This window comes from Alosa sapidissima, chromosome 21, assembly GCF_018492685.1.
Source record: "Alosa sapidissima isolate fAloSap1 chromosome 21, fAloSap1.pri, whole genome shotgun sequence".
In the NCBI taxonomy this organism is placed as follows: domain Eukaryota; kingdom Metazoa; phylum Chordata; class Actinopteri; order Clupeiformes; family Clupeidae; genus Alosa; species Alosa sapidissima.
In genome coordinates this window covers 17,804,042-17,831,541 of record NC_055977.1, presented here as the reverse complement: position 1 = coordinate 17,831,541, position 27,500 = coordinate 17,804,042, and the positions used below count along the sequence as shown (strand labels likewise).

General features: G+C 42.8%; 2 protein-coding genes across 11 annotated transcripts in view; one reads left to right on the top strand and one right to left on the bottom strand.

Moving 5' to 3' along the window:
* The window catches only part of LOC121695338 (collagen alpha-3(IX) chain-like), a 32,132-nt gene extending 31,858 nt beyond the window's left edge, over positions 1-274 (bottom strand). For 4 of the 5 annotated variants that reach the window (XM_042076067.1, XM_042076071.1, XM_042076072.1 and 1 more), the window contains exon 1: positions 1-273. This exon is cut by the window's left edge and continues 72 nt beyond it. The gene's annotated coding sequence lies outside the window, so the exon portion shown is untranslated. The other variant, XM_042076069.1, reaches the window with a different exon arrangement.
* Positions 275-6,688: 6,414 nt separating this feature from the next.
* fam135b (family with sequence similarity 135 member B) overlaps positions 6,689-27,500 on the top strand; it is a 51,252-nt gene continuing 30,440 nt past the window's right edge. The window contains exons 1-6 of one of the 6 annotated variants that reach the window (XM_042076063.1): positions 6,689-7,147; positions 16,883-16,994; positions 17,219-17,330; positions 17,676-17,767; positions 20,468-20,547; positions 27,058-27,197. In XM_042076063.1, coding sequence (XP_041931997.1) covers positions 17,691-17,767; positions 20,468-20,547; positions 27,058-27,197 — 297 coding nt within the window. In that variant the 5' untranslated portion in view covers positions 6,689-7,147; positions 16,883-16,994; positions 17,219-17,330; positions 17,676-17,690. Of the gene's footprint in view, positions 7,148-10,438; positions 10,522-13,298; positions 13,448-13,700; positions 13,819-16,882; positions 16,995-17,218; positions 17,331-17,675; positions 17,768-20,467; positions 20,548-27,057; positions 27,198-27,500 lie in introns of those variants that run through there. The other 5 variants (XM_042076062.1, XM_042076064.1, XM_042076065.1 and 2 more) reach the window with 5 other exon arrangements.

Here is a 27,500-nt window from a genome sequence, read left to right as displayed (position 1 = left end):
AGCAGCAGCAGTCTTGAGGGCCTTTCAGAGCAGACAAGCGGATGGAGTCAGGGAGGAGAGCGCCCGAGGAGTGGGATGCCTTTTTCGAGAGATGCAGAAATTCCCCTGAGTCCGTCCTAGGGAGGGCTCATGTCCAGGACTGACGAAGGTGACCCGTGCAGAGGATGTTCAAACTTTTTCACGGTGTGCAGTCACGTTTATTTTTTTGCTTAAGGGGTGTGGGTCGGGGGTAAGGGGGTGTTCGAGGGGGCCAACTTCACTTGTTCGTTAGCATCCCATTGGCTAGGCCCTTCTGGGGGAGGTGACGGCTGGTGGTTTTATGACTGCTACTTAAAGGCTTCTGAGGCCTGCAGGCATGCCGCTCTCCTCCTGTCTTCTGCTTGGGCTCTTATTTGTTCCCCCTGCTGTTGCGCCGGTAGCCTCCTAATAACATGTGTTGGGGCGGGTGTAATTCTGCTAATGGTTAGCTGCGCTATGGGGATGCCCTTGCCTGAGACGCGGCATAGTGCGGGGCCCCAGAATGTGTGTTCATCAGTCTTGAGAGTGTGTGTGTGTGTGTGTGTGTGTGTGTGTGTGTGGGGGGGGGGGGTTGTAAGTGTGTGTGTGTGTGTGTGTGTGTGTGTGTGTATGTGTGTGTGTGTGTGTGTGTGTGTGTGTGTGTAACTGGGATTTATGCAATTGTGGAATGCAATACCTGTGTTTTGTACAGCTTCTGAAGGACTCTCCTATCCTACTCCTCCTAAGTTTCATAACTCCAATTTCTTTCAGTTTTTAGTATCAAATGTCTCAGATGATCAAAGTTGTCTAAAATGAAAAGAGAATGTTATTACTGACAATTAGAAACTGATGACTTAAATAGTTAGATGACACAATAATAGCACGTAATGGAGACAAGTTTTCCTGGAAAAGAGATTTAGAATCAAAGCTTCACATTACATCTTTACTTTGTATGAGTTATCTTTTACCCCTTCTAATTAGCGTAGGACCTACAATATAATTTCGAAAGACGTGAAAGTGTTTTTGAACAGGAACCTGTCTGCCTTGAAGCAAAGTGTAATACATTTCAAATGAATGAGGTTACTTACATCCAGTGTTATGTCAATTCAGACCCCCCCCCCCCTCCCCGTGAAAAGAAAACACTATGCCAGAAAGGAAGACACACCTGTTTCATGGCATAAAAATGTCTGCTGCATCTTGATCCTCCCCGTAATTATAGGTATCAAAACTCTTATGACGACTGAGAAGGTGCAGAGGCATTTATCATTTTGACATCGTAAGGTAAGGTTTGTGTAAAAAGTAGCTTGGTTGCAAACACAAAGCAAGCAAGCTCACTCACATAACATATACAGGAATATAACCATTAGAAGTAATGGGTATAAGCAGTAGTGTGACAGTGTTAAGATGTCCTAAATATTTTAATAGGACGTGCTTTTATGTCTGTCTATACAGACTATTTTTTTCTCGCATGCTTAGTTGATAAAGTAAGATACAATCTCATTTATAATCACTTTTTGTGTTAGGGTATAGATATGCCTGTACAAGTCTGTCTAGACAACTCCTTTTTTCCCTGATCACTTACCGAATAATCACTTGCAATAATTACAATAAAAGGAGCCATTCACATTCAGAACTGCAGATTGAAGTGACCCTGTGACACAAAACAGACAAAAAGGCAACACACAAAATGGCATCAATGAAATTGTGGCAACCTACCATCACCAGCTCAGCTTTTGGTACATAAATCAATTCTCATTTCATCCCAGGGAGGCGTATGAAACCTAAGAGCAGAAGTATTTTCCCAATACCGTTTTTCACTAAGTGCTCTAAATAGAGATCATATGTCAGAAGGGTAATTGAGAACTCCTGCTTTTAATGAACGTACTGTTAGAGGCCGAGACAGACACGTACACCATCGCTGAGAGCATCAAAGAGAAAGAGAGAGGGACAGAGAGAGAGAGAGGAAAACTGGGTAGCTTTATGCATTCTATGAAGCTGTGATTCCTAGCAAGTGACCTATTACACAGCCCCAGTAAGCATGTCAGACAGAGAGGTCAGAGGTTAGAGACTAGTTGAGTGGCAGTCCTCTCTTTTGTCTGTGGTTTCCTGTGAAAGGGTAATCTTCCCTCTTTCCTCAGTGAGCTCAAACCACAACTTCACTCTAACCTGCCATTAACCTGGAAGCCCCCCATAGTCTATTGCCTCACCAATCAAGTGATAAGTGACTATTTTGTGTCAAACAAAAGAAAAGATATCCGCACACTGTGTCTAAAGCTCCCAGTTTAATGGTGGGTGATACACAACGTTTCGACCACTCAGGTCTACGTCAGGTGTCTATTTTGTGTCAAAACAACATTAACCTTCAGTTTTTGGAAGCCATTGGAACAATGGAAATTGAGAACAAAAAGTAATTTGCTACCAACTTGTGTATTTCTTAGTTCATTCTAACCTTGTATGCACAAAAAAAGTCTGATTCTGATGTAGTGTAAGAACTTCTCCTGTGGCACTGGAAAAAGGTTGGTAATGTATACTGTATGAAATCACATAGATGATATAAAGGTTTTACTAACAAAAGTGGCTTAAAGTGCCATTCCCCTCAGGTGACATTGTCAGTGTGGAGAGAGAGACCATGGATATGATTAGCAGCATACACTCCACCATGTAGAGTAATATAAGGTCTTGAAGATGTTCTAAAAATGTGTGTGGTCAAACCTTTTAAGAAATTAAATATGGCAGAGAATGCCAAATGTGCCTGGGTTTAATAGAATTTTACTTTAAGCTGCTGCATACTAAAATAACAACAACAGCAACAGCACATTGTACATCCAGGTTCCAAAATCGCTTTGCGGTGAAGGGGCAACCTCACTAACCACCATCAATGATGCCACCCAGCTAAGGGACTGTAATACTATGGGATACTATCTACTACCACCTGGAAGTCTTTACAACAAAAAATACAGACTGAAAACAGAATCAATTCATTTGTCAAAACCAAGCTCAGTTGCACACACCCTATTTGAAACATACAGTATGCAGATGATCAGTGGAATCCATAGGATATTCTTCTCTTTGGCCTTGGAACATTCCTTTTATTGAACTGAGTAGAGAGTACCCTTCAAAGTGAAATAGCTGCTGCAGCCTGCAAAATAACATTTGCTTAGAAATGAACCGGGATGATATTAAAAACCACTATGCTCTTAAAGTATAAATTTTGAATTAATGGATTTTGGCTGTCGTTATTTTCATGTCTGGGGCTCGTCTGCAATACTAGTTCCACCTCAATGTGGGCACTTTGATAGGCTAATGTAGCAGTCTGGCATTAGAAGGGTCAGATATTTGAAGCCTGTCCAACCATGTGCAAACAGCAGAGGTGGAAAGTAACGAAATACATTTACTCACGTTACTGTATTGAGTAGTTTTTCTGTGTATTTTGTATTTTTTAAGTAGTTTATAAAATCGGTATTTTAAATTTTACTTGATTACATTTTGAGCGAAGTATTGTACTTCGCTACATCAAAAATCCCATCCGTTACTTGAGTAAACAAAAAAAGTTAAGACTAACGAAAACAGAAAGGGAGAGAAAAGTAATCCCGCCCTAAACCACTAGCCTAGTGATAATGATCAGCATGTAGCCTTACAGCAGGACATGAATCAAGCTGGCGCCATGCAGTCTTTCTGAAAGTGATGGGAGATGGAGCTAGATCACAAAATGCATCAGATTACATGTGTAGCCTAACCTATGAAAGTGTATTTTCCGCTATTTCAATGGGTTGTCTCAGTTCGTTTTAGCACTAATGAGAGCGGAGATATTCAAGCAAACACCATGGGATTTCGTGTTTTGACGTTTGTGCTCACCTTTCTTTGGAAAGAAGTTTATTAGCAGTTGTTTCCCCTCGTTTTGATGTCTCTCTTTTTAATAACCTGACTTGGCTTTCTTGGAGAAAGACATTGCACCAGCAGCACAACAATTAGCGGTCCACTACTAGCGATGCTCAACTAAATAAACAAAAGATAGACTACCTTATGAATCGTGAAGGCGGACTAAACCATTTAGCTCTTTGGCAAGGGAGAGTGAGAGTGACCTTAGACAGTTTTCACTGTTTTGTATACAGAATCCAGTCAGTCAAACTTTAAATTTCGTCTGACATTCATTTTGACATTTAATTTTGAAGTTAAAATATTCAGGTAAAATAAATATATGGTGGACATATAGTCATATATATTTTCAGTAATTAACTTAAACTTCCAGTGAGTCTATTCGAAATTTTCACCACACATTATATTAACACACATATAAAAAATCCAAAACATAAGAGTTATGTGTATTAAAGTGGAATGACACAGGAAAAAAGTATTGAACGTGCCTACTGAAATTTCTTCAATACTTTGTGGAAAAGCCTTTAGACAGCTTCAAGACATTTCCTGTATGACAAAAGGTATTAGTCACAGTATCAGGTGTGATTTTGGTCCATTGTTCTAAACAGATTCCAGGGGTCCCTCTTGTGAATCCTGATATTTAGTTACTTCCAGAACTGTTTAATTGAATTTAATTGAATTGGCTGCCTTCAAGTCTTTCTGGAGCTTTCTCCGAGTGGTCCTTGGCTCTTGGAATTGACTATCCTTCTGACTCCCTGGTCAGAAATATTGCGTGGCCGGTTGATGATGCAGTGATGTTTCTTCCACTTGCAGATAATGGCTCCCATGCTGCTTACTGAAGATTCTGAAGTTTTGAAATGCATCTGTAACCAGTTTCATTGATATGTTTTGCAACAATAAGGTTGCAAAGGTCTTGGGAGAGCTTTTTGCTTTTATCCATCATGAAATGTTTCTTGTGTGACACCTTGGTAATGAAAAACCTTTTTATAGCCCATCAATATGTAGGCTACTAACCAAGCTTATATTAATTTGCACAGATAGAAAGGATAACTACTCTAACTACTTACAGATTCCAGCTCGTTCCTTCCCTTTCCTTGCCTTAGTGCTTTTTCTTAGCTTGTTCAATACTTTTTCCCTGTGTTATTCCACTTCATTACACATGACTACTTATGGAGTTGTTTGGATTTTTTATGTGTGGATTACCTGAGTTATTAATGCCTGGTGAAAATGTTGTGCCCCCTGTATTCCACTTTTCAAGGGCCCTCTCCTCCATTGGGGCCCTATACTTCCCACTCTCCCCCCTAGTTCGACGCCCCTTTAATCTGCTGAACCTTCTGCTCATTTCCAAATATAAAAAAACTCTCTGCAACTCAACATTAGCCTGCCTGCCTCAGCTGCCTGTGAGGGGCTTTTCAGTTGTGCTGGATTACTGTTCATTGCAAAGCGACGCAAGGATGAGTGCAACTAACTTTGAAAATCAACTACTGCTCAAACTTAAAGGAGAACTCCGGTGATTTTTCACATAGATCTCCATTTCTCAACGTCACCGAGTACTGTCGGTATGAACAAAACTGAAACAATCGGTTTTACCTAGCTCGAGTTGCTGCAGCTACAGCGCTACACACTAGGAGCATGAACATGGCTGCCTTAGCTGCTGGCTGCAGCAACTCGAGCTAGGACCAAAGTCCTTTTCAGGCAAGTACCTCCACTCCACTCGGCGGCCATATTGCAAAACTTTTTGGGCACTTATCGTGCATCTATTTCGGCAGAAATGCGTGTGCGTAAGGCTTCACGACACCAATCTTGCTCCAGCAGCGAGATCACAACAGATGATTGGCACGATGGCACTCAATGTATTTTACAACACACCACATGATTGGCTCAATGTATTCACATGTCAACGTTTTGCTGCGGAAGGGTTGTGATATTTTGTATACAACTGACTAACCCCATGCATTACTATGGAGGATTTTTTGAGTGCTGTATCTCCTCATTAGAAAGTCTCTGGTAAAACTGGTTGTTCTGGTACCCCCCCCCCCCCCCCCCCATAAAAAAAGTAACTAAGTAACTTTTACTTAAAGTACATTTTAAATGAACTACTTTTTACTTTTACTTAAGTACATTTTCAGATCGGTATTTTAACTTGTACTTGAGTAATATTTCATCAAGGTATTGGTACTTTTACTTGAGTACAATATTTTCGTACTTTTTCCACCTCTGGCAAACAGGTACAAACAGAACATAGTCTTTACCCTCACAGGTGGTCAGACTGTTGGCTAAACATACAGCCCCTATGACAACGCTGTAATTCGTATATGGTCTACCCAGTTATCTTGCTGCTTCATTTCAAGGTCAATTTTCAAGACAAATAGAAAAGTATATGGCCACACACACACACACACCTGACCACTGTGCTGCGCAAGAAGACATAGTAGCCTACTGCTGATGTGAAAGTGAGTGAGTGAGAGAGAGAGGGGGGGAAGCACCTGCAGCAGTAAACTGCAAGTTCAACTGTGTTTCTCCCAAAAACATTCACGCTCACTCCCTCAGGTGCAATGGCATTAAAACCTCTATATGGCAGAGAGGATATTGCCTAATGTTGTAATTTAAAGAGAACGTGGAGGATAGGCTACTGTGGAACTAAAAAGTGCTAGCCTACTGATGTCAAACAGTTGAGATGCTTACAAATGTTCCATTTTCATACCCCCTGCGTATTAATTACCTTCCAGGCTGTCAAAATAAAAGTTATCTCCGACGAATAGGATCACCTGAAAGAAGTAAAAGGATTCAACATTTATTTTCTCCGGCGACCGTGTGACGTCAGTCCGTCAGTAGTACGCACAGTGCAGCAGTAAACGGCGAGGACACAGCCATCCGAGCATCTACTGCCACACGGAAAGATAAGTGCCACGGACAAACCGGGAGATAAACGGAGGCACGCGACTGCCGCATTACTTAGGGAGATTGAACATCTCAGACATGGGAAACGCTGTGCCAAGCGGGCTGCCATAACTGATCCGACCTGCGCTGCATAACGTAGGCTACCAGAGGCTGAATGAATAACCATGGCAACAGCAGCAGCAGTACAAGCGGTGAGCAGCTTATGCCTAAACCAATATAAACACTGAGTGATCAAGTCATCCTCTCGCCGGTCGCTCAAACGTTCGTCTCAAACAGTAAAGCGAAAACGCAGAACTCAATGACAGGAGGGAAGTGACTTGGAGTGAAAGTGGAGATCATTGCGTAGAGGTGTCGCACCACAGCCTTGTGGCAGGTAAGCTTGTAACAGTGTGTTGTCTTCATTGTTCATCACTGCTACGGCCAAAAATGATGGGTCAGTCTTGTCTATTGTGAAATACGATAAGCCGTGCGCCGCAATTCGATTGGGACAAACACTAGCCTATCCTCTAAATGAGCGGTTTCGTGGGAAGCTGGGAAATAGATTCTGCCGGCGAGTTGTTTTACGGTGATTGCCTAATTGATGATAACTACATCCCCTGCCTTTCATCTGCCTGTGAGCCTTCGGGAACCATTCTACCAGCCTGCCAGGACTATGTTCATAGCTAATAGGAACATATTAGATGCGCATTCTGCTAATGCGCCTGGTCCGGCAATCTGATAATAACAAGAACAAGATCAGAGCCTAGAGAGGCGAAAGAGCACACAGTAGGGTTTGTAGCCTACACCGCGAGAATTTTGCTCATAATCGTCATTATACATATTCCATATGATGTTATTTGAATCTTCATCAACCATCACCACATTCCTGGCTAGAACAACTGGGATTTGTGCCATAAGATTACTGTATTTTTATTTTTTATTTTGCAGCAACAAATCATAACTGCGTGTGAGTGCTACTGCTGACATTCATACTTGCTCACTCACACCAATAAATTATTATTTTTTTAATTCATATTATGACCATGGAAAACAGAGCATGCCATGCTTATTTATTTTTATCTTTGTTGAAACCAAGATTAGCCCAGATTTTAGAGCCATGTTTTTGTTGTTACTGTCACCTTAGTTCAGTGTACATGCACATAAATGTGTACACAGATAGTGTAACATGATATTAGTCTGAGTAGTCCGACTTGGGCTCTGTCCTGAATTCTGATTGACAGCATGTCATCAATTATTTTGATCAGTGGCTTGATCCGTGCAGAGGAAAAATGTCACTGTGAATCATTCACAAGTTTAATCGAATTTGTGGCTGTGATGATTTGAATCAGTCATCCTTTGGACTGCACAACCAGGAATTATTTTGCACGAAAATACCCAAAGCCTAATGGAGCCACATTTTAATCTTGTATCAGACAGATACCATTTATGCCACTGGCATCAGCCAGCTATAAAAGACAAAAACAACAAATCCCTTTAGCAAATGAATGCAATGCTAGATGACTTCGAAAATTGAGATGTATGATCCTGATCAGCTGATAGTCTAATCATTTTTTGGACTCCCATCACCAGAGAGGAATCTTGGGTATCTGAACGACAGCTTCCCCAGAAACAGTGCTCCAGCCCCTGTACTCACTTGCCTGGTGATACACACTGTCAAAGAAACAGTGCAATTGGAGCAACAGACGAGCCCAATGCTCCAAGTAGTACATGACTCATGCATCGTATCACACTAACACACATTCATTAGAAAGCAGACGAGCAGGATGGGTTGCTCATATGTGGACACACATGTAAACACACACACACACACACACACACATACACACACACACACACACACACACACACACACACACACACACACACACACACACACACATTTTAATGATTTATTATTCTCTTCTTTATTCTGTAAGGATAATCATCCATGCATACTGTAATGCCTTATAGTTCAGTGATTTATTGTACGACACATGTCTTTGTAGTGCTGTTCAATGCTGGAGATAAATCAAGTCACTTCAGAACAGGTGATGGGGGACATGGTTAGACAGAGGGGAGGTTTAGCCGTGATGCAAATATGTGTTTGACTCAGCCGTGATGCACGCTCTGGGCAAATAGCTACTGACATTCACATTAAACACTGTGGCTTGCACATGGCCCACCGAGGCCTGGACCTTTCAGGGATGCACAGGCAGACACAGACACACACACACGCACGCATGCACACACACACACACACACACACACACACACACACACACACACACATACACACACACACACACTCCTCTCTCCCAGTCTCTGTTTCTCTCTCTCTCTCGAAAGGTCTCTTTTGTGCACATGCATGCATGGACATCTCTCTCTCTCTCTCTGTTTCTGATGCATGAGCTTGCTGCAGTCGGACTGTATGAATGAGCATGGCACATGGCTGCCAGCATGGAAAGAAAAAAATAAAACATTTTGCCTTGTTTGCACTAGAGCAAACCGTGCTTGTGGCATAACAGGGATTTTCCAGTTGACTTCCGCCTGCCCAGGTCTGTGCACTCCTGGCGAAAATGTGTTTAGCCCATGAGGGACCCATGCGCTAAAAAATCTCAGCCGCAGCACCAGTAGCAACGGCAACAGGGCTACTCTCTCTCTTTCTCTCTCTCTCTCTCTCTCTCTCTCTCTCTCTCTCTCTCTCTCTCTCTCTCTCTCTCTCTCTCTCTCTCTCTCTCTCCCCTTCAGATTACCCAGCATGCTTTGGTGATTTCCCCACACACAATGCTCTGGGGAACAAAAAAAAAATGATTTACTGTAAATGTTGAGAACATTTTGTGTAGAAAGTACAGTGGCAATTAAGCTTCAGTTTGGAGCATCTACAGTATAGTGTCTGTTTAATTTGTAGATGCTTTGGAGTGAATCGGCTGTTTTGCCGATAACTGCACTGGCAAGTTTGTCATATATCCATTTGCTGTGTGCCCAGTAACTGCTCTGGTAACTTTGTAAGACATCCAGTTGCTGTGTGCCGGGTAACTGCACTGGTAACTTTGTAATACATCCAGTCGCTGTGTGCCGGGTAACTGCACTGGTAACTTTGTAATACATCCAGTCGCTCGTGCTCTGTCCCAAGTCAATGAGTCAGTGTTGCGGAGTGAACTGAAAAGGATTTACGTAACTCTCCTGAGTGTACATCTTTAGGACCTGTATCTGTGGAAAGAGGGCAATGTTTTAATGAGGCCAGGAGATAATATGGGAGACACCTAAATGAAAACCCTTCCCACTCACAGGTGTGTACGGTAATAGAGAAGCTGTAGAAGAGATGATGGGCATTACAAATGTTATAATGGTACCCGCATAGCCCCAAGTCCTACTGAAAATAAACATACAATGACTCATTGTAGGGGAAGCGAGGTTGCCGGATGATACGCCAGCGACAAACAGCTAGAGGTCGTTATGCACATGGCCCTTTGAGTATCATGAGATTTGGCCTTGCAGTCTTATGCTCAAGTTCCTCTCCGAGTTCCTCCTGAGTTTGTTGTGGTGTGTAAGATAGCAGGAGGAACTGGCGCGAGACTGCTTCTCATGTGACTCCCATAATCCAGCCGCCGCTAAGCACTTCCCTGGCCCCACGGTCTGCTGCTTGTCCCAGGCCCTGGTCAGTGTGTATAAATTACACCAAAAACGGACCATAAACAAGACTTGCTTGACAGTCAGAGACAGAGAGAGGAGAGAAGGTATAGCCAACCGCAGTTGAGTCCTTAGAAGGTATGAGATCATTTACTTGAATGTAAATTCAGTGTTCAGTCTTCAGTCTTCAGTGTTTGTGTTGTGTTTGCAATGGTTTCTGTGAGAAGCGAAATATGTGAAAAACAAAAAGTGAAACTCTGCATTTCTATTTTTTTCCATGGGGAAATAGAAAACATTCTAAAATCTGGTTTGTCTGAATGCTTTCTGTGTCATCTGTGCATCTGAATATCAAAGCACGATTTGTTATTTTATCTCACTGTGTTTGGGGTGAGGGCAGCACTTAGTTTTAGCAGCATTGCGTTTCGGTTGCTATGATGTTGGATTACCCTCTGCATGATTAACCGGAATTCTGGAAGTTGAGAGCCATCCGTCACATCATGTTACACGTGTGCGGCACTGGCAGGCTTACCCCCAGACAGCTGACACTGCAGAAAAAACGAGCCGAAACGTCCCTCGATGACTATCGCTATTGACATTCATCATCATCAATGCGTCATCTTTGTTAGTCATCACTGTAAATATAAATGTGAACATAGTCTCAGACACGTGTCTATCTCTTCTTTTGTCTTTCCTCTCTCTCTCTCTCTCTCTCTCACTCTCTCTCTCTCTTATCTGTAATGTTATATTTCTCTCTTTTCTGTTTCTCACTCTTTTTCTCTCCTCTCTCTGTCTGTATCTCTCTATCATGCCCTTTCTTAGACTCTCTCTCTCTCTCTCTCTCTCTCTTTACTTCTCCCATGACATGTCCTCCTAGGCAACTGTATCTGGCCACATTAACACCAATTACACAGTCTGATAGGACAGGCTCTGCCTATGCAGCCCATTGTACCTGCACCGACGGTTAAGCGAGTGTGTCATGCGTGACCTACTCATTTGCTCCTTCTGGTGCATTATGTAGGAGAGCTTCTGTGCAGTGTAGTCATGGACATCAGTGGCCTAAACAAGCACACACACACACACACACACGCACACACACGCACACACACACACACACACACACACACACACACACACACACACACACACACACACACACACACACTCGCACACACACACACACGCATACACACACACACGCACACACACACACAATCGCACACACACACACACACACACACACACACACACACACACACCAAAATCTAATTATTAAGGGTCTTAATGATTTCTTAGCCTTTGCTTTCTAGAACTAGGTCAGCATTAATATTGTGTTATTGCGCACTCTGCAGTATTGCATCTCTATCATTGCTCTATACAAACTATTACAGTAAATGCATACATATAAAAACCTGTTTTGGTAGTAGGCCAGGTAATGCATCAGCTTACAGTAACTCATTGTTGCCAGTTTTGGAGGACGGGGGAGATGTTGTTGGTGTTGCATCATGTGAGGTGAGCCAACAAGAGGGCAAACTGTTCTTTTGTGGCAGCCAGAAAAAAAGCGCTATGTACAGAATTCTCCCGAGCACCATTCAGCGCCATTCATACAGGTTCAGCGCCATTCAGCGAGTTCTGTCGCTTGTTCACTGACCTGGGAGGGGGGCCGGCCACTACCTCAACACCGCACTGTGAAGTCAAGAACATATTCTGTAGATTCAGCAGAAACTCTTTTAAGTGGAAAGATAAAAGGGTCAATAGATCAGGCTAGGCTTTACATGATTTCCACGCTTACCTGCGAGACTTTTTTATTATTAACATTAAATTACATGTTAGAAAAATATAGGGATGCATTTTGCAGACAGTACTGCTCAGTATATCAGCTTGAAATTAGGTGTGTAGCTCTTTTTAAATTCAGGTGTCAAGTGCGATTTTCCTGGCCACGGTCGCGTGTCCTTTTCAAACGGGGCTCAGTTGAAGTAATGCTCAGTGACAGTTAACTCATTGCCAAGCATAAGTCTGTCATGGGACAGAAGGTAAATGGTTGTAAATATGTGTGCGGTGTTGGCAGTGTTAGTGGGTCTGCGGTTGACGGGGGTGAGTCAGGCGAGCGCTTCCGTTCTCATTAATTTATTAGGTCATTTTGGTGTGCGTTGATAAGCAGGCGCCCACTCGTAAACATGACCGCCCACATGCCCGAATCCACAGTGCACACGCCCACGTACACATACAGGCACATGAATGCTCTCTCTCTCTCTCTCTCTCTCTCTCTCTCTCTCTCTCTCTCTCTCTCTCTCTCTCTCTCTCTCTCTCTCTCTCTCTGAAACACACACATACACACACACACACACACATACGAAAAATACATACACACATACACTGTCCTTCACACTCACACACACTCTCTTTCTCTTTGTTGTTCACGCACACACACACACACACACACACACACACACACACACACACACACACACACGCACTCCTCTCTCCCAGTGTGATTAAACTGAGTCATAGGCTGCCCGTGGGCTTTTGCCCTCTCCTTGCTCACAGAGTTCACTCTCCCAAGAATTAAGCTGTACATCTTTCACTGAGCCTCCATCCGAGTCTGCAGCAGCCGCCATCCCACTGCAATTCTTTCTCCAAATATAATGTCTCCACGGGCCGTGACATCCTCTGGTTTTACTGTATGAACACCAAAGTACAAAGGCGGCGAACAAAGTAAGAATGAAAAAAAAAAAAAGGTTATCAAGACTTTTTGTCACATGCTTCAAACCAGATAGGCTAATAAAAGTCCAGACAGGCTCACAGGGTTAATAACATTTTCTACGTGATTCAGAATAGGTTTTTTTTATGAAAGTCATAACTGCAGCTGAAATATATTGCACGCACAGTGCCGTTTTGTTTGTTTTGTTCATTTGCAGGCATACATGGTCGTCTCTCACGTGACGTTATCCATCAAATGGATATATAGCCAGGCCCACTCACACACAATAAGGGCCCCGGACAGTGAACCCAAGAACAGCTGTACAAACATCTCCCTAATAAGGCAGTGACCGATATCTGCCTGTAGGTAAATAAAGCTTATGAATCTAAGAATGACCGAGGGCTGTGAAAAGATCAGTGTTGCGAGTATTAGAATAGGTAGAAGGTAGTGTCATTATCTTTCTGTTGTTTTTGTTGCACCAGTCTTGCACTGGTCTATGTCACAGACGTCAGTTCTGTTTTGTGTTCTGCTAATGTTAGGTGATGCATGACTGTTCTCAGAATGCAGTGGTTGAGACACATAATCAGAGTCATTACCTTTGTTGATGTCCTCCACTCAGGGGTGCGGGAGTGAAGGTTGCCCATGTCCAACTACAACTGGCTTGCCTCAGTAGCACTAGACGCACAGAGTTGTCTTTCACTACACTGAAATGATCTACGCTATGCCATTACCACAAGGTGAAATGTGAAACTTATCAAATATGTAATCTCCATTAAGTCAGGGAAGCTGCAATAAATGTGTGTATGAACACAGAGGCGTATATTGTGTGTCTCTTTAGTTGCACAGTCACAGGGTCTGCAGGGGCCTGTGAGCAGTCTTGGCCCCCTAAATGCTCACGTTACAAAGACAAACGTGGGACATTTCACAGTGCATCGCAGCGCACTCAATCATCTAGCTATCATCCGTGTCATTGTGCCTGTCCCTCTAGAACCCTTGTCCTTGAAATATAGACAGATAAAGGTCTCACACTAGGGAGGACGACCACAAAAAAAGACTTCAGGATAATGAGTTGTAGCGGAAATTGATTTTTCATTTTTTCCCTGCCTCCCTCCTAACTTTTCCACAGCAGGAGGGGCTTTTCCAAAGGCAAGGTGACTGTTGTTCCACCCAGGGACTCTTAACCTTTAATGGGAAGTCATTTACAGAATCGTTCAGCTCTTCTCTGCAACAAATATATCACATAACATCAGTCAGTGACCAAGGCAAATCTATTTTGATGCACTCGGGCACTCTAGTCTGAGTAAACTGCTTCCCCAGGAAGTTGTAGCCTTTCATTATCTATTATGCCCTTTCTCACCATGTTGCAAGAGGCGTTTTAGAATCCGTCATGATGGTGGTGGAGGTGGTGGGTGATAGGGGGTTGGTGGGGTAATTGCATTAACCACTTCTGGCGCTGCCCGATGTGTCATTCAGTGTCCCTTCTATCACTTGGCAGGACAAGGACTCAGTATTGGAAACTGAAGGCTAATCGTGACAGGGTGGATGTGCCCATTGTGATGTTCCGCACATGTGTGTCCGCATATGTCGTGTGGTTTACGAGCCTGTGGGGAAAGATTACTCACACACGAAGCTTTTATCTCTTTTACCATGATAGTAGTTATGACACTTTAACACAAGCAAAGCTGTAATATATCCAAGGCCATCATGTCTGTCATGTTGCTAACACACAAATAAAACATTTATGTCTAATTGAATGAGGAAGAGCCTGATATACCCTCTGCATAAATATCCACCACTCCTGGTGAATGGAGCTAATTTGAGTTAACAGGGCTAGGGGATGTGTGAATCAGAGATGTTTTTAAAAGTTTGAAAGGATTCCAGTCTTTGAAAGCATAACAGCCATGGGGTCTTCATGGGGAGAGATCAGAGGCTGTTGCATTTGAATGAAATGCTATGGGAGAAATGGCTCAGTACTCTCATAGTTTGTAGAAACCTCTGGTTTCATATATTATACTGTTTATCTGATGTTCTTTAACGTTTTAAATGTCTCAGTTCTTGCATTTGATTATTGCACCAACCAACCTATAAACTAGCCATCTATAGAGAATTGTCTAACTTTCTATCAACACATTTACAACCCCAAATCAGAAAAAGTTGGGACGTTGTGTAAAATGTGACACAGACAACATACAAATGTTGAAATTGACAAATTTGACTATTTCATGACAAATATATGTTCATTTTGAATATGATACTAGCAATAGGGTTGTAGAAATAAACACAAAGTACAAACACAGAGGGAAGTCAACAGCGTTACAAAGCATCTCTGTAGCTCAAGGCTCAGAATCTACTTTGAAGCGATGTGCTAAAAGCTGTCATATCATTGAGAGTATGTTGTCCCTCTTTAAAAAAAAAAAAACATCTCTGGTGTGGATGTGTGAGCTTTTTACAGAGAGGCCACACGTGCGATACATTGCTTTGGCAACATTCAGAATATGTTATAAAGCTTATTCCATTACAAGGTTGTGTAAATCTTCATTTGAGCTCAGCTTATGAAAATTGTCAGATAAAAAAGTAAGATATGGAGATATATTGCTCGGTTTCACTGCATTAGCTGGACTATTATTTAGCTATGCTGGATGATTATTTTAGTGAACCTTTTTTAGGGGGCAGCCGTGCAGGGGCAGCCGTGGCCTACTGGTTAGTGCTTCCGACTTGTAACCAGAGGGTTGCCGGTTCGAACCCCGACCAGTAGGCATGGCTGAAGTGCCCTTGAGCAAGGCACCTAACCCCTCACTGCTCCCCGAGCGCCGCTGTTGATGCAGGCAGCTCACTGCGCCGGGATTAGTGTATGCTTCACCTCACTGTGTGTTCACTGTGTACTGAGTGTGTTTCACTAATTCACGGATTGGGATAAATGCAGAGACCAAATTTCCCTCACGGGATCAGAAGAGTATATATACTTAATATACTTTTAGTGTATTTCTCTCTGCTACGTACAGTAGTGTGTATGACCACGTGCATGAGTTTACTGTAAATGACACATTCATTTGTTTGAGGTTAAATATGCTTTAGGCAGGATTACTCTTTTATTCTCAGTGTTATCTCAGCCAACATGCTTTTCACATAATATAGACTACACAATGATAGGCACATAGTGACACAACTAAATTGTCTTTGAGAAAGCCACAACAACACAGTCTTTGGTAATGGATTTTCACTCACAGTCTGTGTGTGTGTGTGTTTGTGTGTGAGTGTGTGCGTGTGTGTGTGTGTGTGTGTGTGTGTGTGTGTGTGTGTGTGTGTGTGTGTGTTTGTGTGTGTGTGTGTGTGTGCGTGGAGGAGCATTGCATCTTTAATCAGCAGACAATCTCTGTCCTGCTCCTCCAGTATCCCCTCTCCAGATCTGTAGACGGTGCATGTCTGGGCTACTAGCTGAATGCCAATGGTCAGCAGCAGCAGCCGTTGAAGCAGAGATGGTGGCTCGTGTCCAGACAGAGGGCCACGGTGGGCCAAAGACTGCCGCACAGAGCCAAAGTGTCAACTCACTGCTCTGAAAGAAATGGGATAGATAATACATGCATTAAAATCTCAGCCTGGTCCATTTAGTTTGCCTCAGGGATGCCACTGTGCGGTGGCGTTCGGAGCGTTTTCCATCACAAAGCCCATACGATTCGTGCTGAATACTGACAGCAGGCAGATCATATCATAGTTACATAGTTACACAGACAGCAAGCACACTGTGGAATATCCTTTCAAATCAATCACCATCCCCATCTCTCCATCACTCTCATCTCGCAGGCCCAAAAGTTCCCTTTCCACTGTGCGGTGGCGTTGGCAGCGTTTTCCATCTCAAAGCCCATACGATCTTTTTCTGAATACTGACAGACAGCAGCCAGATCATCATAGTCAGGTAGCTTGGCTCTCAGCTATCAGAAACTTACACAGTTACACAGACATCACACTGTGGAAAAGCCTCTCAAATCCATCACCCCCCGCCCCCCCCCCCCCCCCCCCTGTCCACCCCCCTCATCTCAAGGCCTAAAAGTACCCTTTCCAAAAGCCCCGTTTTTGGACTCGGGAGTAACACACAAGCCTCTGTTGAAAGCTTCTGTGCTCTCCGTTCTGGGCAAACAGATCCGGCGATGACTCAGTGTTTGTCCAATTAGAGGCCCTGTCTGCAGAGTATTCCTCTGATGGCCCCAGCCCAGCATCACCTCCACTGACTGGACAAGGAAATGCCATCCAGGTTAGCTAGAAGCTAGACTGGTTGCTAGGTGTGTGGTAATAAGGTGATCACAGCGGACAGTTACGTATTTATTTATTTATTTATTATTTTTGAGCATATGTCTTTGCCTGTGACCTTCCCACCCAGTCTCAAGATGATTTATTATACCTGAGCTAAACTGTGTTAAAATTATTACAGGCAAAGAAATAGAATGTGGTTGTGATAATTATTTCTTTGTTATATGTTGCTATGATATGTACAGTATGTGTGTAAGATTGCATTGTTTTTTTTTCTGGGACTAAAAATAGTGATCCTGATATTCTTCCTTTTTGTGTGTGTGTGTGTGTGTGTGTGTGCGTGCTACAGGTGATGGAATAGATCATGTCTGAAGTCCAGGGGACCGTGGAGTTTTCAGTGGAGCTGCATAAATTTCACAATGTGGATCTATTTCAGCGTGGGTGAGTCTCCTTCTCATGTTTAGCCGCCTCTCCTCAACTGAGTCAAGAGAGACTCTCACTCAGTAGGACTGAGTGCAATCATATGATCATCTGGCCAAACAAGGCGCCACTTGTCCCTCTGTCAAATGTTCTCCTTCCCCATAATAAACAAGCCGTGTTGTCAGCAACAGACTTGCTGAGGCTGTCCTTGAGGATGCTTCATGTATGTCACTTTTCCAGTGCCATTGGGGTTTGTGATTTCCCCTGTTGTTTCCGGTCATGTTTCCGGTGATATTTATCACAGAGAGAAAAGGTCACTTGAAGCAAGCTAAGTGGGCAGAGAACATTCCAGCAGTTGGCTTCAGTGCCAAGAGTACTGTTTTGTGTTTTGACACTCTTCATCTGACCCATGCTGTAAAAAAGCGCATTTTAAGTTTGTGGCATTGTCAATATCCTGATGTAAGCCTGGTCAACGTTTAGTCAGTAGAATTAGGAGTTAAAAAAATGTGTATCATGCCATATGAGCAGAATCATCAAACCATGTGTTTATATATGTGTGTGTCAAACTATTCTCAGAAAGAAAACACACACAGACAAACACACACACACACACACACACACACACACACACACACACACACACACACACATGCACACACACATACTCGTAAGATGACAAAACCAATGTGACTAAAGCCCGTCATATCGGCCCAAAAATAACAGGTGGAGGTGGCGTTGAGTCCGATTGGGCCTGACACCGCAGTGCCCGCAGTGACACTGAGAAATGTTGAGGAATAAAGGTCATGTCGGATGCCATGGTTACTGTAGTGGCTGTCTGCGGCCAGATTAGAGTCTGGGCATCTGGCCGGGGCTCCGAACGCCCGACTGAAATGCCAGCTTTACGCAGATTTGAGAGCACTCTGCTCCTTCCCCCCTGCTCACACACCCACCCACCCAACCATCCACCCATCCACCCGAGCTCTCTGCCACTAAACTAGGTTGGGTTAAACCTCACATCCCCACCCTTCCCCACTTCACCCTCCAACCAGCTATAATCCGTCGGCAGCTGGGTGCTCAAATATATTTGTTTTTTTTTTTCTCCCTCAAGCTGCCATGTTCCGCCATCACCGACACGAGCGGTGTTCACAAACCCTTGCCACAGTTAGACATTGCATTGCTAGAGGCTTTTCTCTGTCTGACATCAAAGACACCCTAAATATGTGTTTTTTCCCCTTTGTTGAACACAAAAGAGTGTTTTTGAATGCAATAGAGATAGGGTAATCGCTTAAACAATGCAGGCAGATCTTTTCAAAACCCAATTCAAAGCCCCAAGAACAACAATAATTGATAGTAACCATGTATTTGAAGCACTTTGAGCAATCGATGACTGATAATTAATTACCTTTCATTGCAGTCATTTTAATTGGCTTAATTAGCTTATATTTTCTGGGTTTCAGAACCGGTTTTGCTCTAAGACTCCAGGCTTTCCCGACTCCCCTCTGTGTCTTGTGATGTCCTTTCTTAGTTCCCGTTCCATGCGAGAGTGTCCAACCGTCTGGCACCCCGCTCCAAATCACGGCCACTCTCCAGGTGTCTGATATTCCCCACCAAACCATCAAAGAGCCATCTGTGTGTATAGCACTGCTTTTTCATTCCCAACAAGGATCACTACTCTGTTGTGAGGACCTCTGTGAGCATGAGGACTGAGTAATCCTGTCGTATTTCTCTGTGCTCAGAAAAGAGGATGTTTTTGAATCTAAATAGAAGCAGCCATGCAGTAGTCTAGGCCTGTTAAGAACTGGTGTCAAAGTTGGCAAAGTGAGCAAATCTTGAGACACGGAAAAGGTGCAGACACTGTTGAGTGGGTATGTGGCTCTGAAGACCTGTAATGGCTTTAGAAAGTCTTTGGTCAATGGAAGGCTGTGAAGAAGCCTGTGCTGTCGATTGAGTGTTAGTCTCAGGGGAGCTTAGATGCTTTTATGGCAGAAACCGTGCGATGGCAATCCATTCAGCCAGGGTGACCTTGGGAATGCACCGGTCTAATGTGACTTTGTATGTATCGTGTGTGTGCGGTTGTGTCTGTGTGTGGTTTTGTGTGTGTGTGTTTTTTTGTGTGTGTGTGTGTGTGTGTGTGTGTGTGTGTGTGTGTGTGTGTGTGTGTGTGTGTGTGTATGTGTGCTTACAGTATGTGTTCTTATGTGTGTGTATTTGCGTGTGAGCACCTTATAATTTTGGAGAGAGCCTGGCTAACACACTTTATTAGCTTCTAGTATCTATGAAGAGGTGCTCACATGAAAACAATTCAGCTCACTGAGCAACTAATGGGCAGACTTCCATTTCAGTATACCGGTCATGCTCTGTACAGTAAATGCAGTCTTGGGTAATATACTGTATGTACTATGTGGGCTGGCTGACCTCCAGGAATGGAGGTGCGATGTGGTGTAAGATACATTATTTAAGCAACATCTTGTCTTGTCCATGTTAATAATTCAGTAACATTTGAACAGTTCAGTTCATTGGTGCTTTTTTTTTTAACATCCAGGTATTTGTACTGCCTGCACGCCATGTCCTGTGGCACATTTTTCAAGGCTGAGAAATGAATTGCTGTGATAAAGAAGAAGACGACGATGATGATGATGATGATGATGATGATGATGATGATGATGATGACAACGATGATGATGACTATGACAATGACAGATACTTCTTCTTCCTCCACAGATTCTACCAGGTGCGCGTCAGATTAAAGGTCTCACCTCGAGTGCCACACAGGTTGATAGTGACAACACCTGGAAACACAGGTGAGAACGAGACTAGTAAACAAGTTTACATTTTCACTACTTCTGTCTTATTTTATCAGTAGCTGCAGGCATATTTAACAGACACTCCTGTTGGTGGTTACAAAAATCACTTGCTGTCGCTTTAGGGTTAGACCGGATCTCTTGTATCTCTTTAATAGATTGTAACTTTTTTCCAGTATAGTAGATGACACAACAGTCAGGAACAGGAATATATGGACTGAGTGGAATCACATTAGAAAGATCTTGAGTGAAATGACTGAAGGGCTTGTTATGCACATCACATAGCACACAGACATACACATGGAATTGGGATCTTGCACAATTATTTAGATGCTGGCTCGGGGCATCAAGACCAGGGATGTAGTGGAGGCTAAACACAAGTAAACACAGTTTATCCACCTCACAAAAGAGTTTATTATAAAACTTTTAACATTCATAAATCACACTGTATTATCCACATTCACAATATGTACACTCTAGGAATCATTTAATACCACTGATATTGTTATAAACATTGGACAATAACCTCCACCATCATTAAACATGTTCTGAATGCCTTTTTAAAAAATCAGATACCGCATGGCGCAGTCCACCTCATTGAGATCACAGAATTCATAGTTTACCCACTTCTTATTTTACCACTACATCCCTGATAAAGACTCAAGATTGAGTGTGTGGGAACATCTCTGTTAGAGACAATCTAGAAACACAGCACACACATATATATATATAGAGAGAGAGAGAGAGAGAGAAAGAGAGCGAGAGAGCGAGAGAGAGATAGAGAGACATACAGTACACACACACACACACAAACACAGCACTCAGGCTTCATAGTCATTTTTCTCTTCACTGCCCTTGACTCCTCATTCACCAGTCATCTTGTCATTCAGGTGTGGAAGGGGACACGCAGTTCACACACATTCCTCTTAAAAGGTCTCTCTTAAGAGCAGTAATCTCTACACAGCTCTGTCTGCTCTTTTATGACCCCTCTCTGTGTATGTGTGTGTGTGTGTGTGTGTGTGTGTGTGTGTGTGAATGTCTGTCATGGACAAGCATTTGTGTCTTTGTCTCGCCCTCCATGTGTGCAGGTGCTAAGAGCTTTCTTCACATGCGTGAAATGAAAATTATTAGGTTTTTTCCTCTTTTTTTGTTGTGTGTGGGGGGTATTTTATGGGGCCCCGTGAAATCTGACATGTTTCTGAGACGTCTTGTTTTGTCTTGTTCTGTTTTTGCCCGTTAGCCATCTGCCACCAGGTTAGGTGTGTGTTTTTCATATATTTAGGGCAACTTGGTCAGTCATCTTTGAGACAGCTGCAGTAAAAAGCTTCCCTGAAGGTGAACTATAGACAATAAAATAAATTCAGTGCACTCATTGACGTGACATACTGTAGATACTGTAGTAGGTAATGGATCCAGGTAATGGATCCAAAGAGGTCCATCCTCACAAGTACCATGTCTCAGGACTCAATGGATGGGTTTTGCTGGCATGAATTCATTGCATTTACATTTATTCACTTAGCAGATGCTTTTATCCAAAGCGGCTTACATATGTCAATTATATTACCAGGGTCCCTGGAGCAACTCAGGGTTGAGTGCCTTGCTCAAGGGCACAGCGGTGAAAGTCGGGTATTGAACCCACAACTTTTCAGGCTGCTGCATGCTAGCCAAGCTCCTTAGCCACTACATAGGCTTGAGCACTATTAAGCATGAAAGTAAGTGGCTCAGGCTGTTCCTCTGTGTTTTGTGCAACTGTTTTGAGGCATTACAGATTCAAACACAAATGTTCATTCATTCATTCATTCAATCTTTATTTATTCTCGGAGGTTCATTGAGGGTAGTCCTCATTTTCAGTGAAGCCGAGATTACACAATAATAATGGAATAACAAGAGATATACCGGTAGTATAATAATTGTGGAAAATAAAACAAAATAAAACAAATAATAAGATAACCTACATACCCTTATAAAGGAGGAAGGGAAATAAAAATATAGAAAATATTAATAATAAAATATTAACAATAATAAAATAACATTTACATAAAACAGGTACAATTTGACATAGGAAGGTTTGTGATTACAGATTTGAATTGATTATAGAAAAGTAGAGAGTTCATTTGTATGTTACATTGAAGATTATTCCAGGAAGTAGGGGCACCATAACAAAAGGCCGACTTTCCAAACTCAGTGTGGATACGAGGAACCTTAACCATCAAACAGTCATTTGATCTGGTCTAATAGGGACCAGAATTTCAAACAAGCATGTTTGAAATATAACCTGGTAATTTTCCAACCATACCTTTGTAAATAAAGAGATACCAATGGTTATGTCTCCTTTCAGTCAAAGATGACCAACCCACTTTACCGTAGAGGACACAATGATGAGTGCTATAGCCATCACCAGTAATGTAAATGGCTATATAGTAATGTAGATGGCTATAGCCATCACCAGTAATGTAAATGGCTATATAGTAATGTAGATGGCTATATAGTAATGTAGATGGCTATATAGTAATGTAGATGGCTATATAGTAATGTAAATGGCTATATAGTAATGTAAATGGCTATATAGTAATGTAGATGGCTATATAGTAATGTAAATGGCTATAGCCATCACCAGTAAAACCTCAGGGCAGAGTGGTAGACTGAGTCCAGGGCTTTAAGTGAGCAAGCAGTAGCATTTCTACAGTATAAATCACATCACCATAGTCTAAAACTGACATAAAACTGCTTCAACAACTTGTTTCCTACATTCCATAGGGAGGTCGCCTTTGTTTCTGTAGAAGAAACCAATTTTTTGTCTCAGTTTTTTTACTAATGAGAACCTCCACTCCAGGCAATGTAAACTCCTGCTGTACCGTGCCACTGGAAACACTGATGATTAAAGTACAAAACAGTTTTTCATTAATCCATAACTTACTCCTGAAACGGGGGCAGCCGTGGCCTACTGGTTAGCGCTTTGGACTTGTAACCGGAGGGTTGCCGGTTCGAACCCCGACCAGTAGGCACGGCTGAAGTGCCCTTGAGCAAGGCACCTCACTGCTCCCCGAGCGCCGCTGTTGTTGCAGGCATCTCACTGCGCCAGGATTAGTGTGTGCTTCACCTCACTGTGTGTTCACTGTGGGCTGCTGAGTGTGTTTCACTAATTCACGGATTGGGATAAATGCAGAGACCAAATTTCCCTCACGGGATCAAAAGAGTATACTTATAGCTTTAGGAATACAGATTGATCTGTTGTTATTGGCATTATTTTTTTTCAGTGGGCAGTGAAGCACTAAGGTCATTGCATAGTGTGAAAAGAGTGACAATTCATCATAATGTTGCTATTGAAACATCATCTCGTGGTTAGCGAAATGTCTCGAAAGCATACAGACAGATGAAATAGGAGACAGATAGAGAGTACTGATATACTGTAGATCATTTTAGTTCAGGAAGGTTATAGGGTGACACCATTACTGTGATCAGGGGATACAATCAGAATGCTGTGTGTGTGTGTGTGTGTGTGTGTGTGTGTGTGTAGCATACATGTACGTATGCAGTGCATATCTGTGTTGCATTATTCTTTGTGTGTTTTGTGTGTGTGGCTCCCTATTCATCTGACATTGAGGATGGGCTGTGTGACCCTGCTTGAAGTGGAGAATCTCTGCAGTGAATGGATCTGGCCTGAAGCAGCCATTTCATTCATCCTACACTGAACTCTGCCAGCACCTGCCTCTGTGCACTCATAGTGTTTTTTTCCACTCCTTTTTTCATCAGCAATAAGTGCAGTGACATAACAGAATAATACTTCACATACATATTTTATTTATGAAGGGTGAATTGTACTATTGGTCAGAATCTTGGACATATGTGGATTATGAAACACAACAGTCCACAACTCACTTAGATATAGGGTGATGATATGTTGAGCATTTTATTTGTGGTGTATTGATTTCCTCATAATATTGATTTGGTATTGCATTTCCCCAAAGACTATCCTCAAGGTATACAGGGGTATATTTCATGACAATGCGGTGGAGGGTATTAGAAATATGGCCTATGGAGTACAATGCATACAACGTTGACTTTGTGTGCTGTCCTTGGCTGCACAGTGCTCTAATAGAGTGTTATGTAACATAGCCAAGGGTATGCAGCTTTCCATTCAAGCAGCATAGACATATCTCATTAAGAGTCTGGGCCTTTACAGCCACATGCACAATCACATGTACTCCCCCCCCCCCCCCCCCCCCCCTCTCTCTCTCTCTATTCCCTACTCCCATTGCACTCTTGATTTCTTGTGTATCTATCCATCCATTTTTTTTAAACACACACACACACACACACACACACACACACATAAGCAAATATTTACCTGAAATGACAGTGATTTATGTCAGAAGATGTCGTGATTTACTGGACTGTGATATGAGACGACACGTATTTCTATCACACAGTAGCATTCAGTTCTTAAGGTCTGTGTGTGTGTGTGTGTGTGTGTGTAATCTGGGGGGTTTGCACCAGTATGTTCACTCCTGCCTGTGTGCGTGTGTGTGCGCATTTGTGTGTATGTGTGTGTGTGTGCATGAGTGAGAAAAAGAGAGAGAGAAAGAGAGAGAGAGAGAGAGAGAGAGAGAGAGAGAGAGAGAGAGAGAGAGAGAGAGAGAGAGAGATTGTGTGTGTGTGCTCACATCTGGGTGACGGGCGGTAAGCAGATTAGTTGGAGGAGAGTGCTGAGCCTCCGTTAGCTGCTTAGGGACATTTATGTGTGTTTGAGGGTCTAACAACATCACCCCAGCTTCCATAACCACACACACACACACACACACACACACACACACACACACACACACATACACACACACAGACGTGTCCACATGAGAATGTGAAGTCCATCATCCTCTGCTTAGTAATGGCTTTAAACACCATTAATTTCCCCCCATGGCTGTCATTGCAAATGAGCAGAGAACTGCGTATACTGTACCTGCAGCACCAGTGTGTGTGTGTTTGTCAGTAAAAATGCTTACAGTGCTGATCACTTGGGTATTTTACTGTCACTCCCATGCTAAGCTGTGCACTGCTAAGCACAGATGAATAGAACTGTCAAAATGAAAACAAATGCAGATACAGTATGAGTGAATTTGGTATTCAAAACAACAGTAAACACACACACACACACACACACATGCACACCTGCGCACACACACACACACACACACACACACACACACACACACACACACACACACACACACACACACATACACACACATTGTCATAGCGATGATAAAAGCAAGATGAATAGATCCCTTTTTTTCATGGAAGGCAGAATAGTCACACTATCGCTCCATGTAACACTATCTAGAATCTGTAGGAAGTGAGACAGAATAAGATGGTGGCTGGCAGGAAAATAGAAAGGGCTGTGAGTACGACTTTGAATTTGAGGTGTCTCACTTCTCTTCAACCACCACCTTGTCCTGATGAGAAAGAGAGAGAGAGACAGATTGAAAGAGGGACAGAGATAGAAAGAGAGAGGAAGAGAGCATGTGTGTGTGTGTGTGTGTGTGTGTGTGTGTGTGTGTGTGTGTGTGTGTGTGTGTGTGTGTGTGTGTGAGAGAGTGTGCATGTGTGTGCATGTGTGGGCCTCTCTTTCAAAGTCCTCTCCCCGTGAATCCCCCGTGGTGACAGACGCGCTACATCTTTCTCTCATCTCTGTGTGGTACAGCATCAGCACCCGCACCAGCACCCGCTCTCCCTGTAGCGTCTCCACCATAGACTGTATATATAGAATATATATTCTATATATACAGTCTATGGTCTCCACTCATACAACACACACTACACCACACCACACCACACATTAGCCAGAACCACTCACAGCAACATTACTCTAAAAACTTAGATGATTATTATGCATATGTAATGTAATGTACCGGTAATACAGATTACATCTGTACAGCTGACAGCGAGTGCTGCAGAAATGGTCATAACTGATAGCACACTGTGCTTCTGAATAGTAAGTAAGCATAAACTCGGTTGCTACAAATAAGCCATATGGATGAATTTGGGAAAAGCACAGAGCCTTAGTGTTAGCTGTCACTGTTTTTGTCATTGACTTAATTAGTACATGTTTGTGCTGACTTTTTTGGATGTGGTGTGATGTGGTTAGTTATCACATTTTTATTGTTTTTATGATATTAAATCTGGCTGACCAGGGATATGAAGGTTGAGTTGCTGTCATGTTGAGAAATGTGCTTTCATACTCTCATGAATCATTTGGCAGACATGTGCAAGTGAAGTGTAACACAGGTAAATCAATAACCGACGAGACAGGTAAGAGTTGGTAAAATAACAACAACAGCTTCTCTTGTAAAAGTTTGAAACGTTTCTCTTTTAGCTGTCAAAGCTGTCTACGGAGATAACTTATTCAGTTTAGTCCCTAGGGAGACAACTTATTCTTGTTTAGTTTCAGTGGCTGTGTAGAGCTGTCAGCTGATCAGTGTGTCGTTGCCACACGCGTGTCTCCTTTGGGTGCAGGAGAATGCAGCTTCAGCGCGGCAGGGGTCCACGATGGCGGCGTCTTCAGCAGAATATTCCAGATCCTCTATCGGAACGAGGAGATCAACCTCAACGACATCATGAACTTCAGAGTGCACCTTCTGTTGGATGGAGAGAGGGTGAGGAAGTGACATAATGTTTGTGACTGTGTGTGTGTATACACACTACACTATGTGTGCCTGAGTTGGATTGCCTTATGTCTGCAATGCACTTACCGGTACATATGATTTTGATTTTGTGTGTCTCTGTGTGTTTGGTATGTGAATGTGTGTTGTGTGTGTGTGTGTGTGTGTCTGTGTGTGTGTGTGTGTGTGTGTGTGTGTGTGTGTGTGTGTTTGTATCTGGGGTGGGGCACCTGCATGTTTAGGTTTGTTTTATGTGTGTTCTTAGGATTTTGTGAATCTGTGTGTGAATCTAGGTGT